The sequence below is a fragment of the Saccopteryx leptura genome, chromosome 5 (genome assembly GCF_036850995.1).
Source record: "Saccopteryx leptura isolate mSacLep1 chromosome 5, mSacLep1_pri_phased_curated, whole genome shotgun sequence".
NCBI lineage: Eukaryota > Metazoa > Chordata > Mammalia > Chiroptera > Emballonuridae > Saccopteryx > Saccopteryx leptura.
Window position 1 is genome coordinate 85,396,314 of NC_089507.1, and position 15,428 is coordinate 85,411,741.

At 36.1% G+C, this 15,428-nt stretch overlaps 1 protein-coding gene across 3 annotated transcripts in view; it reads left to right on the plus strand.

Annotated features, from left to right (window-relative positions):
* Positions 1 to 15,428, plus strand: part of NFKB1 (nuclear factor kappa B subunit 1) — a 131,241-nt gene that overhangs the window by 15,784 nt on the left and 100,029 nt on the right. The window contains exons 2-4 of one of the 3 annotated variants that reach the window (XM_066384707.1): positions 5,883 to 5,932; positions 11,103 to 11,178; positions 15,282 to 15,322. In XM_066384707.1, coding sequence (XP_066240804.1) covers positions 5,894 to 5,932; positions 11,103 to 11,178; positions 15,282 to 15,322 — 156 coding nt within the window. In that variant the 5' untranslated portion in view covers positions 5,883 to 5,893. The remainder of the gene's footprint in view (positions 1 to 5,882; positions 5,933 to 11,102; positions 11,179 to 15,281; positions 15,323 to 15,428) is intronic. The other 2 variants (XM_066384708.1, XM_066384709.1) reach the window with 2 other exon arrangements.

The window sequence follows — 15,428 nt, forward strand, 5'->3', positions numbered from 1 at the left end:
TGTAATATGCTGAGTAGTCTAGGGCCTTCGACTAGCATATAAGTAAAATGGCAACAATGTGAGAAAAGCTTATAGAAGAAGTAACACCACAGTAAGGGAGGCTAGTAGGGAGGTTACTATTGTTATTTAGAAGGTTTAAGTAAAGTGAAACAGAAAGAGATAGAAGATATAATACACCCTCAAATCATCAGAAATGTGTGAGATGAGGGAAAAAGAGAAAAAAGGTGACTGAACTTTTGACCCTGAGTATCTGACAGAATGATATATTGGCAGAGATTGGGAAGTTCAAGAATGGGGTCTGTTACTATAAGAATGATGAATTTGGTTTTAGGTATTAGAGAATTGAGGGATTGAAAACATTATTAGCTTGTTTTATAATGGTATCACTGCTTAAAGCTAACAGCAATTTGTTAATATTTATATTTTGAAGATTTTAACAGTACTAATTTTATTTCTGTTTATACCATAGTGTCTTTTGACAAATGTACTTGTTTCTTTTGTTTAGTAGGGAACTGAATTAGCCAATAGAGTAAAAATAACAGTAAACCTTTTACTGTTTCAATTTCTCTTCCCACTTTATTATAAACATATTGTTTATCATGCTGAGTAGAACTCTAACAAATAGGTATAATTGCTGAATTACCAAGATAATTAACCAATGCACCACCTACCCTCCATTGTCCACATTTGAACCCAAGCACTTGACATAATATGATGGCATTCATCAAGGTTTCTTATATTTGGCATTGACATTTGGATCAGATATTTCTTTTTTTTTAAAGATTTTATTTACTCATTATAGAGAGGGAAAAGAGAGAGAGAGAGAAGGGAGGAGGAGCAAGAAGCATCAACTCCTATATGTGCCTTGACCAGGCAAGCCCCAGGGTTTTGAACTGGCAACCTCAGCGTTTCCAGGTTGATGCTTTATCTACTGCGCCACCACAGGTCAGGCTGGATCAGATATTTCTTTATTGTGAAGGGCTACCCTTTGCATTATAGAATGTTTAGCAGCATTTCTGACCTCTACACACTAGATGCCAGTAGGACCACCCACCCAGTTGTGACAGCTAAAAATGTCTCCAGACATTCATTACCAGATTTCCCTAGAGGCAAAATGCAAACATTTTATTCAGCAGTAATAGGATAGAGATAAAGAGGGAATGTGACAGTATATCCATAAATGTAGAATGGGAAAGAAATAAAAATGCTTGATTCTTCTCAGAATACCAAAATATTTATTGTAATTGTTCTTTCCAATTTATCATAAACATATTATGCCAAATAATGAAGTGGCTAACATTTGCTCTGTATCACTAATTGTGCTAATGATTGAATGTTGTACATGTATCTGCTATATCTGCTATGCCTGTTAGATTGACATTCCATTGTGTATAGGGACCGTATCTTATGCCAGCTCCAAGCACAATGTATTTGTCCTTACTAGATAGTTATTCTAGATGTTAGTTGGTCACATGGTACCCAAATAAAACAACAGAGAACTGAAAATAAATGGAAGAATAGGAGAACATGGAAAATGAGCTTATACAAATCTAAATATGGTGGGACACAAATATTGATTCTTTTTCAAAAACGTTCAAAAATCAGCTATTCTGAGAAAATTAACTAAACCCACCATTAACTCTTCTTTCATCATCACTAAGCCAATATATCATCACAAAGATGTAAATAAACAGCACCACGCCTGACCTGTGGTGGTGTATTGGATATGATAAAGCATTGACCCGGAATGCTGAGGTCGCCAGTTTGAAATTCTGGACTTGCCTGGTCAAGGCACATATGGGAGTTGATGCTTCCTGCTCCTCCTTGACTTCTCTCTCTGTCTCCCCTCTCTCTAAAATATAAATAAATGAAATCTTTAAAATAAATAAATAAATAAGTACCACTTAAACATTTTTTTCTATTATATTTATTATGAAGAGGATTTCAATGGTGCTTATAAATGTTTGACTCATTCCATACTTCATGTTTTATTCACTATATGTCATTAATTGTTAAAAATGTCAGTGTTAAACTTTACATTCAGGAGAGGTTTTGATTTTCTCTTTTCTGTTAAAATGTACATTTCCAATTACATAATTGAGCTAGAAAATTAAGACATAGAAATGTATAACTTTAGGGAGTAAAAGTTTCCATGTTATTATATATAAATCTGAACTGCTATTTTTAACAATTAAATAATATATAACTATGAATGTAGCATAATATAAACAATGTGCTATCAAAGGACATTTATATTGTTACCTTTTTTGCTGCAATGAATATCCTCATACTTATTTTTTCACATTTGCTCATAAGATTCTTGGAAGTGGAATTGCAAAGTCAAAAGATATTCTTATTTGACTGTTTCCATTATATGTAGTACACCTGTCGTATAACTTACAGACTTTCTCTCAAAAAAAGTCTCTATGCAAAGAAGCTCCAGACTATTCTTTCTCTTTATAATTCAACAGAGAAATGGTGTTTTCACTCTTTTTTTGAAATTTCATCCTCCTTGCTATCCAAAATGAAATATTAAAAATTGTACCTAACTAGTGTCTGTTGTGGCTGCATATAATCTTGAAAATAGAAGCACTTTATCTCTCTGATTCCCAGTGGCACCCTCTGGATGGCACCTCATTCTGCTTTCAAACTTCACATTGTGATTCATTAGTACAGGGGTCCCCAAACTACGGCGCGGGCCACATGCAGCCCCTGAGGCCATTTATCCGGCCCCCTTCTGGAAGGGGCACCTCTTTCATTGGTGGCCAGTGAGAGGAGCACTGTATGTGGTGGCGCCGCAAAGCGCAGCGTCGCTCACGTACAGTACTACTTCCAGTGACGTGGGACAGACGCCTCACGGCTCCAGAAGTGTGTCATATCACTTGTTACGACTAGCAGTGACAAATATGGAACTGGACATTGACCATCTCATTAGCCGAAAGCAGACCCATAGTTCCCATTGAAATACTGGTCAGTTTGTTGATTTAAATTTACTTGTTCTTTATTTTAAATGTTGTATTTGTTCCTGTTTTGTTTTTTTACTTTAAAATAAGATATGTGCAGTGTGCATAGGGATTTGTTCATAGTTTTTTTTATAATCCGGCCCTCTAACAGTCTGAGGGACAGTTAACTGGCCCCCTGTGTAAAAAGTTTGGGGACCCCTGCATTAGTAGGTCTTAAATTCACTTTAATGGGTTTGAAAAGTTTGGGATTTTGTAAGAAATGAAATCTAATAGAATTAAAAATTCTATTAGAATTTTTGGCCAGTGAGACCTGGTCAAAAGTATGAATATATCTAATTTTAGAAAATTTCCCATTACAAGGAAGGGAGTGTCCCCAACTCCATCTTTAACAGCCCAACCTTGTGGCCTTGGTGTTGCTGTCTTCACTAAGAACTCCTTATGCTAGCCTTTGATGTCAATAGTGGGATTGTCACAAATGTGCAAAAAATCATTCATTAGGCATTTTATGTAGAGATGTAGAACTCTTCACATATTCAGGACTTAGCCAGTTATAACATGCTGCTCATGTGAGAAATACAAGCAGCTCAGTGCAGCTGTTTTATTTATTGCTTGCTAGCTACAATACATTTTCTATTTTTCTTCCATGGTGTGAAAATTGTTCTGAAAACCTCCCCACTGGGGAGAGAGGTGCAGAGTGTAGGTGTGTCTTAGCACTCAACCCAGCAGCTCCCTTTCTGTTTCCAGGTCCTTCCTCAAAAGCACACCTGCGCTGAGGGAAAGTGAGAGGAAGGGTGGGGGAGGGGAAGTTGGGGCTTTCCCTGGTCTTTCCTAATCCTGCAGTTCCAAAGGCGGGCTGCTGTTTCAACATTTTGAAACCAAACCTGCTTTTACAATTAATGCAAATATTATTCAGTGATTCATCCTTTCCAAATCTTGGTTTCTTTTGACATTTATTATTAAATTAGGAATTAACACTGACATCACTCCAGGGTTACTGTTATCACAGCTCTTCTCAATGAACTTAAACTATCTTACAAAATTTGTAAAAGTTTAGATTTAGCCATCACCCAAGTATCTTTGGAGCTTCTGTTGGGCCTCTAAAACTATGCTCTTTGGGCACACGTTTGTGCACGGGGAGGCTGTTAGAGGAAGGACTGTGTTTAGTTGGGTGGTTTGTCTAGTACCTACAATTTAGGTTCATTAAGGTTTGAACAGTGATCCTGATAATAACCCTGCATCGATGCTAATAAAGTAGATTTACTTGAGTTTTTAAAATTAGGATGAGGACCGCTTCATATTAAATCCATGCATTCAAAGGTCAGGGAACCATCCACCAGTTTAAAAATAGAAAATATATTGAATGTAATAGAGGTACTGAACGTGTTCCGTCAGTTTAACAGGCCAGCAATTGCACCTCTGCTTTTGAGGACTGTGGGCTAAGATTGAGAGGATTCAAGTAATCAGCCCAGATTAATGGAAAGCCTAAAGGCAAAAAGATGTGGTTTTAATATACTTTTTGGAAACTAGGTCCCTGTGGTATTCCAAGAATAGGATTTTTCACATGGAATGTTGTAACTGGTATTACCACTGTATTTTAAAACTGTTTTTTACTCATATTCTTCATATAACTGAAAATTATGCTAATGATTCTTTAATATACATATATACCTGAGTACACATGAAAACAAGTTATGATAAACATTTATTAGCTATCATTCTGATTTCTTTTCAAAAGTCCATCCCATAAAACCTCTCATGTAGCAGATGAAGAAACAGACCAGAGAAAGTTTAGCTCTATATCCAGTCACATTCTCAGCAGTGGCAAAACTCTTCCATTTCAAATGACTTAATTCCTCTTTATTGTATCAAGTCAGTTTCCCTCCTTTTAACTGCTTGTCTTAATTGATTACAGCTATTTGTCAGTCTTCATTCAATAATTTTTTGTTTAGATGAATACTTTCTTGCAAATCTTCTTGTTCTATAGGACTGAAGGCGACCCTTTTCCGTTTAGTTGAAGTCAGACACCACCCTGTATCCCATTAGGGGGCTTCACGAGGTTTCCTCACTCCTCAGTCACACACTCTAGCAGATATCTGGAGAATTTTATTGAATATTAGGGTCCTCTTTGGATGATTTTGTCCTTATTGAAGTGTTGGATGATGTATTCATTAGGGTGAGGGCTAAACTGTTTTAATGAAGAGATCCAACAATACACTGGATTAAAAAACAAAGAAGTCTCTTTCTTACATCACCACCAGTATTAGCTATCTGCTACTCATCGTCATCTGTATGGTAGAAGCTCTGTCTCCTCCATGTCTAGGTTTTATGCAGCAGGAAAGAGGAGAAACAAAAACATGGAGGAAGGAAGTCAAGGGCCTTAAGCCCAGACCTGGAAGTGACACACTAGTTCTGACATTCCACTGGCAAGCATTTTATCCAACAGCCATCCCTGATTCCGAGATGTGGGGTAGACTCCAGCTGAGCAGTCACGTTTCTGCTATAACTCTATTAATGTGGAAAAGGAAAGAACAGATTTTGGTGGGCAGCTAACATTTTCAGCCCCAGTCTCAAGTGCCCTTGAGTGCTTTATAGACTTCATATGGTGAAGAAAAGAGATGGCCTCTAAGAATCCAACTACGCATGATTTTTATATTAAGGGTGAAGATTATTGTCCCAACTCCGGGCCACTGTTATGAGCCTGACATAAGGAATTTGGATTACACTTAAATGGTAATTCCTTGATTATGCAGTCTATCTACTGTTAGAATTAGATTCCAAAGAACTACACTATGTCCTCCTCCTAAGATCTTTATAAAAGGGTTATATTTGGTCTTAACTGGAATAATAGTTTACTCCCACATGATGGAGTTTTTAAGGTTCATTTCAGTCTTACACTTTGTTTTTGTTTTGCTTTGATAGACAGCTCCAGAATGGCAGAAGAGGACCCATATCTGGGAGGGCACGAACAAGTAGGTATTGTAATATCCCACTGATCATTTTTGTAAAGGTATTCATAGTTGAAAATATACGGAGGAAACAATAGTAACTATCAGGCAAACTAGAATTAGTAAAAAAGAAAAAATTATTTTAAATTGTTTTTGCAGTTTTCCTGTCCCTGCCTGTGAGATCAGAGAGGACATGTCTTATAAAATGACTAACTTAATCCCTGCTGTCACACACATTGCTGCATAAAGATTATATAAGCTACAGGTCAAATGGTAACCACAGTATCAGCATCCTAGCAGTGCTGTAACAAATGACCACAAACTACGTGGCTTAAAACAACAGAAATATATTCTCTCACAGTTCTGGAAGCTCTAAGTCTAAAGTCAGGATGGTGACAGGGTTGGTTACTTCTAGGCTCTGAAGGAGAATCTGTCTCGTGCCACTTGCCTGGCTTCGGGTGGTTGCCCGCACTCTTGGCATTCAGTGGCTAGAGTAAATGCCTCACTCCAGCTCATGGCCTTCTTTCCTGTGTAGCTCTCATTTCTCTGCATCCAAATTTCCCTCCCTGTTCTCATCTAAAGATGCCTGCAGTTGGATGTAGGGCCCACCCTTCAGTATGACTAAATCTCACTTTGATTGCATCTGCAAAGACCCTATTTCTGAGTAAAGTCACATGAACAGTAATGAGGGTTAGGACTTGAACATATCCTTTTAGGGGAGAACACAAAATATTATTTAAAACTCATCCAATGAGGAAGCAGATTGGTATAGCAAAAAGACCTTTTGGATTTAGAATTTGAAGGTCTTTAGGTGCTGACTGCTACGAATGAGCTCTTAATACTTAAGGAATCACTTAGCATCCCCTTATCCTCACTTTTCTCCTTTGCAAAACAGGAATGCTAACCCCATACTGACAGAGGTGTTGAAAAGACTTAATGGGCAGTGAATGTGCTTCAGGATCATAAAGCAATTACATTAGCATCTAGGAAAAGAAACCAGTGTCCTCTTTTTCTTTTTTCTCCTAGTTTTTTAATTGGAAAAAATTTGAAGCCTATAGAAATATTGAATAGTCCAACAAATCTTTGTTGATTATTAATATCTTGCTTTTATTTCTATATATTTTATATATATAATATAAAAAATGGTTAAACCAACCATTTGAAAGCAATTTTCAGACTCTAGGGTAATTATAATAACAATATTAAAATTTTAATATGATTTTTTAAGACATGTAAATAACTGAAGTTTATCATTCATCAGCTATTTATTGAGGTATTACTATGTAACAGAACATAGGCTAAGGAGGGGTACAAAAATAAGTGATCCATGACCCCAGTGTCAGAAGCTGCCATTCTAATAGGAGAGACAGTAACATAAACAGCTTTGTATGGTGATAAATACAATATCGTAGTATTGATCTATACAGAATGGGACAGAAATGTGAAGAGGGGTCACTCTGTGCCGCCTGGTGAGAAGAGCACAGTTATGGAGGACTTTCCAAATGAAGTCTATGGCAGCTGAGATTTGGAAGATGTAGTTAGTTTAGCTAGGCTAAACAACAAGAAGAAACACGAGGCACCAGGACACCCTAGGCCAAGATTTTTAATCATCTCACACTTCATTTGTAGTGGCAACCACGTAAGAAATTGGAGTCCCCAAATTTACACATGCAACCAATCAGTCAGAAACGTAAAGGCAAAAGTGAAATACTTTTAAGGGGTCTAATTATTGCTTTTAAAAATGAAATACTGGCCTGACCATGCGGTGGCGCAGTGGATAGAGCGTCGGAGTGGGACGCGGAGGACCCAGGTTCAAGATCCCGAGGTCACCAGCTTGAGCACGGGCTCATCAGGTTTGATTGAGCAAGGCTCACCAGCTTGAACCCAAGGTCGCTGGCTTGAGCAAGGGGTTCACTTGGTCTGCTGTAGCCCCCCGGTCAAGGCACATATGAGAAGTCAATCAATGAACAACTAAGGAACCATAATGAAGAATTGATGTTTCTCATCTCTCTCCCTTCCTGTCTGTCTGTCCTTTGCTGTCCCTCTCTCTGCCTCTCTCTGGCTCTGCCACAAAAAAAAAAAAAAAAAAAAAAAATACTGTACTTAACTAGCATTCATAACTCTTGATAAGGTTCTGATTGATTTAGAATAAGGATGCACTGCTTTTCACATTGATGCTCCTTTTGAACTTTATATAGGGTAAATCGCGGATATTTTCTTTGATTACAGCATGAAAGACATTTGGTTACTCATATTATCAAAACCCTGTGTTTTACCTTTCATTTTTAATATGCTGTCTCTAACAAGTAAAGGCAAAGTCTAACCAGTATTAGAGTTGTTTCTTCTTGGTTTTAGACCGTGCTTTCCTGTTTATATACAGGAAATCTTATCAACAAGAGATAGTCCTTTATGCCTCTTGAGAGTAAAATATGCTTTAAAAACATTCATTTTGAAAGTTTTTCTTATGTGGGCATTTTTGTGATTATCAGCAACAGGGGTAGAGCATGTTCTGGTATTTGCATTTTTGAGTGGAAAGGTCCTTGAAATTTGGGGTTTTTTCCTCTGGTCTCAAGCTTAAAGGTATATATTTCCTGCAGTTGACATGTCCTTAGTGAGATACTCTCAGTGTTGCAGTGTGTTCTGAAATTTGCCTCCACCTTTGACCTAATACACAAAGCAAGCTGCTGCACAACACAGCTGCTCTCTTCTTGGAAGTGGAGTGTGTGTCTCTCTCCTAAGATGTGTGTTTTTGCCCTTGTAGGGCCAGTAGTCGCACCCATCGCAGCCAGGCATGTGCAGGTTCACATTAGATTCGGACAGATGATGGAGAAACAGCAGAGCCAAAAACTGGTGGGCCATACCTTTATTCTAGCCTCACACCCGGCAGGCGAATAGAAACACACAGGGCTCCAAAACCCACTCATTCAGCGCTCACAAAGCTACTGACACATCCGGATTTTCCTAGAATCAAAGACCTTCCACCAGCTCAGTCACCTCTGGTTCCCCATCTGCCAACATGGCTTCTTACTCTCTGCACAAACTGGCTTCTCTCTCCTTCTCCTCCATCCTGCCTTCTTCCCTTCTTTACCTTTCTCTTAAAACTTTTGGGTGTGAAACCCCTCCTCCAGCAAGCATTAGCATACCACTGGCCCTTCCCAAGCAGGAAGGTAATTAGCAGTTTCACCTGGGCAGCGCTATTCATGTGGGCAGGGCCATTTTTAACAATTAAAATGAGCAAAATCAAATAAAAGTTTTACAAACTTATTTGCCCAACAGCCCTCTAGTCATTTCAGCCTCCTGCAGGACCATAGGAAAGGTGTTTCTTCTGCTTGGTCATCTTTCTGCTCTGAGACTTCTCTGTTCTGAGAATACTCTGTAGGGCAGGGCCCATTTTTACAATAACATGGTTTTTCATTCCTGTATTTCCTTCTCAGCAAACAATGAAAAGCATAAATGAACTTGACTCTTAAGCAGTGAAGTGAAGCACATTTATTACTCCTCAGTTGAAAATATGCATACCTCACAACTAAATGTTGTGTTATTTACTTTTTAAGAGTTTTTTCTCTTATTTAAATATCCTTACTCTTGATTGAACTAGGCATCTAGGTTCAAAAACCTAGTAATAAGAAAAAGCAGTCAATTGTAATAATAGATTTTTATATACCAGTTCCGGCATCTTTACCAACTAGCATATCATAAGAAGTGAAATATATTTGGTTTCTATGTTGTCCACAGACATTTTAAATACATCTTACTTACGTTGAAACAGTACCAAACTCAGAAATGTGAATTTAAAGTCTTGAATAAACTAAGAAATTTTTTCCTTGGGATAAGTAATTATTAGTAACTTATTAAGATAGAATATAATTCCATCAAAATATATTTCATGCCCACTATATTGGTTTTCTCTTAGTGCCGTAACTAATTACCTCAGATGAGTAGCTCAAAACAATAGCAAGTTATTCTCTTATAAGTGGGAGGTCAGAAATCTAAAATCAAGGTGTTGGCAAGGCTGCTTTCCTTCTGGAAGCTTTCATTTTCTTGCCTTTTTTGGCTTCTAGAAGCTGCCTGCTTTCCTTGGCTTGTTATCCCATCCACTACTCCAACTTCTTGCTTCTGTTGTCACATCTATTATTCAGTTTTTTTAATCCTGCATCTATCTTATCAGGCCCATTTGGATAATCAATCCAGGAAGCTCTCCCCAACTTCTGTATTCTTGCTTTAAAAATACCTGCAGCATTCTTTTTGCTGTAAGAGAGTATTCACAGGTTCTGGGGATTAGGATATGGATGTCTTTGTGGAAACCATTATTCAGCCTACCACACCCACTAAATTTCAGGTATTTTTGCATTGTACTAGGATTAGTGGTCAGCAAACCGCAGCTCTTTGGCCCCTTGAGTGCGGTGCAAAGGCCAGCTTAGGAGTACCCTAATTAAGTTAATAACAATGTGCCTACCTATATAGTTTAAGTTTAAAAAGTTTGACTCTCAAAAGAAATTTCAATCTTGTACTGTTGATATTTGGCTCTGTTGACTAATGAGTTTGCCGACCACTGTTAGGTAAATGAATGTTAAAATTAGTGAGGTAGCTAATTGTTCAGTTATCTGCACCTTGGACTGCAAGTAAAAAATATATATATATATATAATATATATATAATATATGTGTGTGTGTGTAGATGTATGTACATATTTGTGTATTCCAAGGCTCCTATCTATTAATAATTCTTTCAGGCCTTAAAGCTGAATGCCTAGCTTAGGGGTTTATTTACCATGATAAAAGAAATACAGATTTCTAAGATTATATTCTTACATTTATATTTATAAGATAGTACGAGCTTCAAGTCATTTATTCAACAAATATTTATGAGCTGTCCACATGTGATAAACATAGTCCGGGCCCTGAAGATATACAAGTTAAGCAAGCTGCCTCTGTGCACTTTATAGCTTGGTCATTCTTTTCAAAACCCTCTGTCACCAAAACATAGTCCATCCTTATGTAAAGTTCTATACACAGAAGAATTTAGCTAGGTCTCATGAAGGTATTTTTTTAAATACTGATTTGAAATATTTTCAAATTTTTGTATTTGGCTATAGTTTTTGTTCCTGTAATGAAGTTTTAGGGCAGCCAGCTTTAAATACTTAATACAGTGTTGGTAAAATAATGATTGGAAATTTAAAATCTTTTTGTTACAGATGTTTCATTTGGATCCTTTGAATCATACAATATTTAATTCAGAAATATTTCAACCAGAGATGCCACTGCCAACGGGTAAGAAAACTCCTCATTCTTCCTACCCTGTTGTTTTGCTTTTACTTTTGTTAAATTCAGGATATGCTAATAGTCTGTTGTAGAAAATCAGTCATGTACCTAGAAAGGAAATGGTGATTTATATTCTAAAAAACAATCTTAAATATACTTTCTTGAAATTTATGCAATAATGTTTCACCTCCATTACTCATTGTATGACTTACAATTGTTGCTAATATATGCTAAGACAGCTCAGAAGGAATTTCTTCACTCAATATAAGGATTTTCCCTTTTAACCAATCCTACCCTCTTTGGGTTATTTTTAACTCCTCGTTTCTTTGTCCCAGATTCAGGCAGGGCAGTCTTGAATCTCCAGATCTATTTCAAAAGCACGTATTTGAGTGCCCACTGTGTATGCCAGGCACTGGGGAAGCAAGTGTACAAAAATCATAAAATCAGCGTAGCAGGAAAACCATCTTTTCAAAAAGCTTTTAGTTCCACGTTCTGACCAGTTGGATAAAATGCATGCTACTCCTTCCTTCTCTCTTTTAACATGACTGTGTTAATTATCCCCATCCACAAATTGTTTGATCTCTTGTGAGTGATTTTAAAAAACAACACATTTATTCTCTTTTTTATTGATTGATTTTTTATTGAATTAATTGGGGTGACACTGGTTAACATAATTATACAGTTTTCAGGTGCCTAATTCTACAACACATCTCTGTACACAGTGTTGTGTGTTAAACCCCCCAAACCCCGTCTTTGTGCCTCACCATTCTTGATTTTTATGTAAGCTCTGTGTGATGGCTCTTTTTATGTAATCCTCACATCACCAGTGGGACTTAGCAGACATTCAAAACCTGTGAGTAAATCATAGAAGTTGTATAGAAAACAGGGAGTTTTGTAATCACTGAAGTGAACATCAGCTCTTCGGTTTACTATGGACTTGCTTGGCCTCATTGGGAGACTTTTTCTAATTTGTATCATTCTCATTTAAAACTATTATTGTTATTCTGGTACTTTTCATTTTTTAGATCAGAATGTATCCTGGTTTTCTTTTATCTCTGTTATTTTTAGGAGTTCATGGTAGGAAAATAATAAATCTGCTATCCCAAAGTTGGTATTGCTGAAGGCTTTTTCTCTCTGAGCCACAAAACATATTTTGTAGGCTCCCATATCTGAGCTCTCGTGAACTGCTCTCCAGTTTGAGCTCCAGGTCAGCTTCCTGTGAAGAACAAGTAAATGTCTTGGTAGCTTCTGTACTTCCTGTGAACTTTTAATTCTGGGGATCAAAGTATTTTTCTTAGTATTCGCGCTTTATTGAAATCATAAGACCTTGGTTCTGCCCTCAGGAAACATACATTTCCATTTCATGCCTTGTAGTTACCAAACAGCATCAGAGGCAAATGCTTTCATGTTTTTATTTCATCAAGTTTATGGGGACAGAAATAAGATTACCAAAAGAACCATCTTAGTAAATATTCTGTGGTCAGCACTTTACTTTGTAGAAATTATTTTGCTATAATATTAGAAAAACTTTTAACATTATACCAAAAAATCTTATTCCCTAGTTATTACCTCATCATTTTTATTTATATTTTTCCCTCTCTGTTATTGTAGCATAGTCAAGTTTTTATAATCCAATATGTATGCTGTTTTATTCATGTTTTAAAAAGGTAGACAGATTATAGAAACCAATATTGTAATTTTCACATGGACTATTTTATCTTGTATATGTCTTAAAATCTAAACTATGGGATATTGTACAGCTAGCTATTAAGTCTATGACATAATGTATTTAAAATTTCTAGTCACTTCATGTGATAAACATGTGACCAAAAAAATTGGCATTAAAACATATATATGCATATCAAATCTAATTTTCTAGTTGATTTAACTTTTGAATATGTTCCTTGAGAGAGAAAAATGGCCCCATTTCACTAATAAAATTGCCAAACCTTGAAATTTCACATTTTTAAAAGAAATTTAATCAATCAGCAAAAAGTAATAGAAAAACTTCAAGTATTTTTAGGAGAGTCAATAGTGAGAGAGATACCTGAAGCTAATATAACATAATATTAAATGTCAACTTTAATTGAGAAATAAAATTAATTAATTAATAGGTAGTGAGAGACTTAGTTTAAAGTAAATGTGCTCCAACTCCCCGTATTTCCCGTGGCTTCCAAATGCTGCTTTGGTAGATGCCTCACTTCTTCTTACACTCATTAGCATTCTAGAGGGAAGGTTTTTATGACTACCGTATTTCCCCATTTATAAAAGGCACCTTTTTGCAAAAAATTTGGGGTCTAAAAACTGGGTGCGTCTTATACAATGGTTATAGATTTTTTTTACTTGCATTTCCTGCTATTTCACGCTTGTTTTTGTGCTCATTGCTGAAGATAGTGATTTGTCATCAGACACAGATGAGGAAAAGCTAATGGATGGGAGTTTTGACAGTGATGAGGAGTTCTATGAATTTGATGAATAAAATTTGAGTTCAATTACTTTATGTAATACTTTTTTTTTTCAAATTTCGGGCCCCAAAATTAAGGTGCATCTTATACGTGGGAGCATCTTATATATGGGGAAATATGATATATTTGTTACATTGACATGCAAGCTATATGTTAATAGTGTGAAAATATTTCTATTTCTAATGAATTTTTTTATAAAAATTAAATTCTAGACATGTTTTAGGATCTTAAAATTGTAATTTCTTTTTTAAAAGTCATTTCAAATGTCCAGGGATGAATTTTATCTCAATAAGAGAGATAATTTACCTAAATTATATTACATTGGCCAGTCACTGGCCATATTTCCTTTTGTATGTATGTCTTGCCTCAAATTCAGTCATTTTTCAACTTTTAAATTTCTTGGATAAGAACGGGAAACAATTATTTCTTTGTTTCCTATAGTTCTCTTGCCTTATTCTGATTCATCATAAAACTGAGAGGATAAAAATAATTTCTCTCTTAAATGAGTAGTTTATTTCTTATTTCAGCCGGAAGGTATACATTTCTTCATAAATTTACTTATCTAAAATAACAGGTCTTGAACTTCTGGCTGAAGGACAGTGGAGACTGAAATGGACACAAGCATTCTCCTAGTTTGTTGCTGTTGTTGTTAGTACCAAGCTTTTTAATTTACATTCAGACAAGTGAGGAACACCTGTCCTTATTTATTGCAGAGCATTGGGTTATTATAAGACCCCCTGGGGAGATTAGGGACTTTGTCAGATTGAACAAATTTATACTTATACTGTTAGAGGTTCTGATTTTCCTTTGAATTTCCAAAGTCAGATATACTCAGGATATGTATTAAGCTTCTAGTTTTCTTTATGTTTTTATAATAATCAGAGTGCACCTATTTTCAATTAAATTATTTTCAGGATTTTACAAAATGCTTGTGCCTTTTTAGAACAGTTTCTATCAGAGCACGATATTCAAAAATTGTATACAAACATCCAAAGCTATGGATTAATTAGAGGAGTCTGCCATATCTGATAGACCAAAATAAGTCCAGGAGGGAAGGGGAGCCAGCTGACCAGTTAGGGAATGAAGGCAGTGCTTACGGCTTAAAGTAGGGAAAGGAACCAAAACTTTAAGGAAAAGCAGACGGCCTGAGACCATTATCTGTGTATTTCACACATGTAGGTGCCAGCTCAGTCATAATTTCATGTGAAGGACATTCCCTCCAAGAAAAAGAAGTCAGTAACGAATGATGTGAAGGCAAAGGAAAATGTCATGGAGTCCAGGAAGTCACTATTGGTTTTCATTGGTATTAGTGTCACTTTTAAAATGCTTTGTAGTGCACAAGATTGTGAAACCTACTAATATCTTAATCCTTACCAAACAGTAAGACTTTTGTTGGATTGTACACTATTCCATCATCATTTAAGAAATGTTTTATTGTGGTTCTCCAAAGGTGTAAACCTGTTAAAAGAAGGGTAAATTTAATATTCAAGTGAGACATAAATTATTCTTGTGGAATTTTAGCTAAAAAGTTTTAATTGAAACCTTTATTTAAAAACATAATTTCAGTTTTTTACTTACTAAATAGTTTATACCAAATTTGAGAAGCCTCACATTCATTTGATTTCTGTTTGTTGTTTTTGTTTTCAGCAGATGGCCCATACCTTCAAATAGTAGAGCAACCTAAACAGGTAAGAGGATAAAAAGGGCGGAAACTATCTCTGTAAATGTTAGATCCATTAAGTCTAATACTAATATCTCAAGCAGCAAAACATAGTGACTGAATTTTGTGAAGGA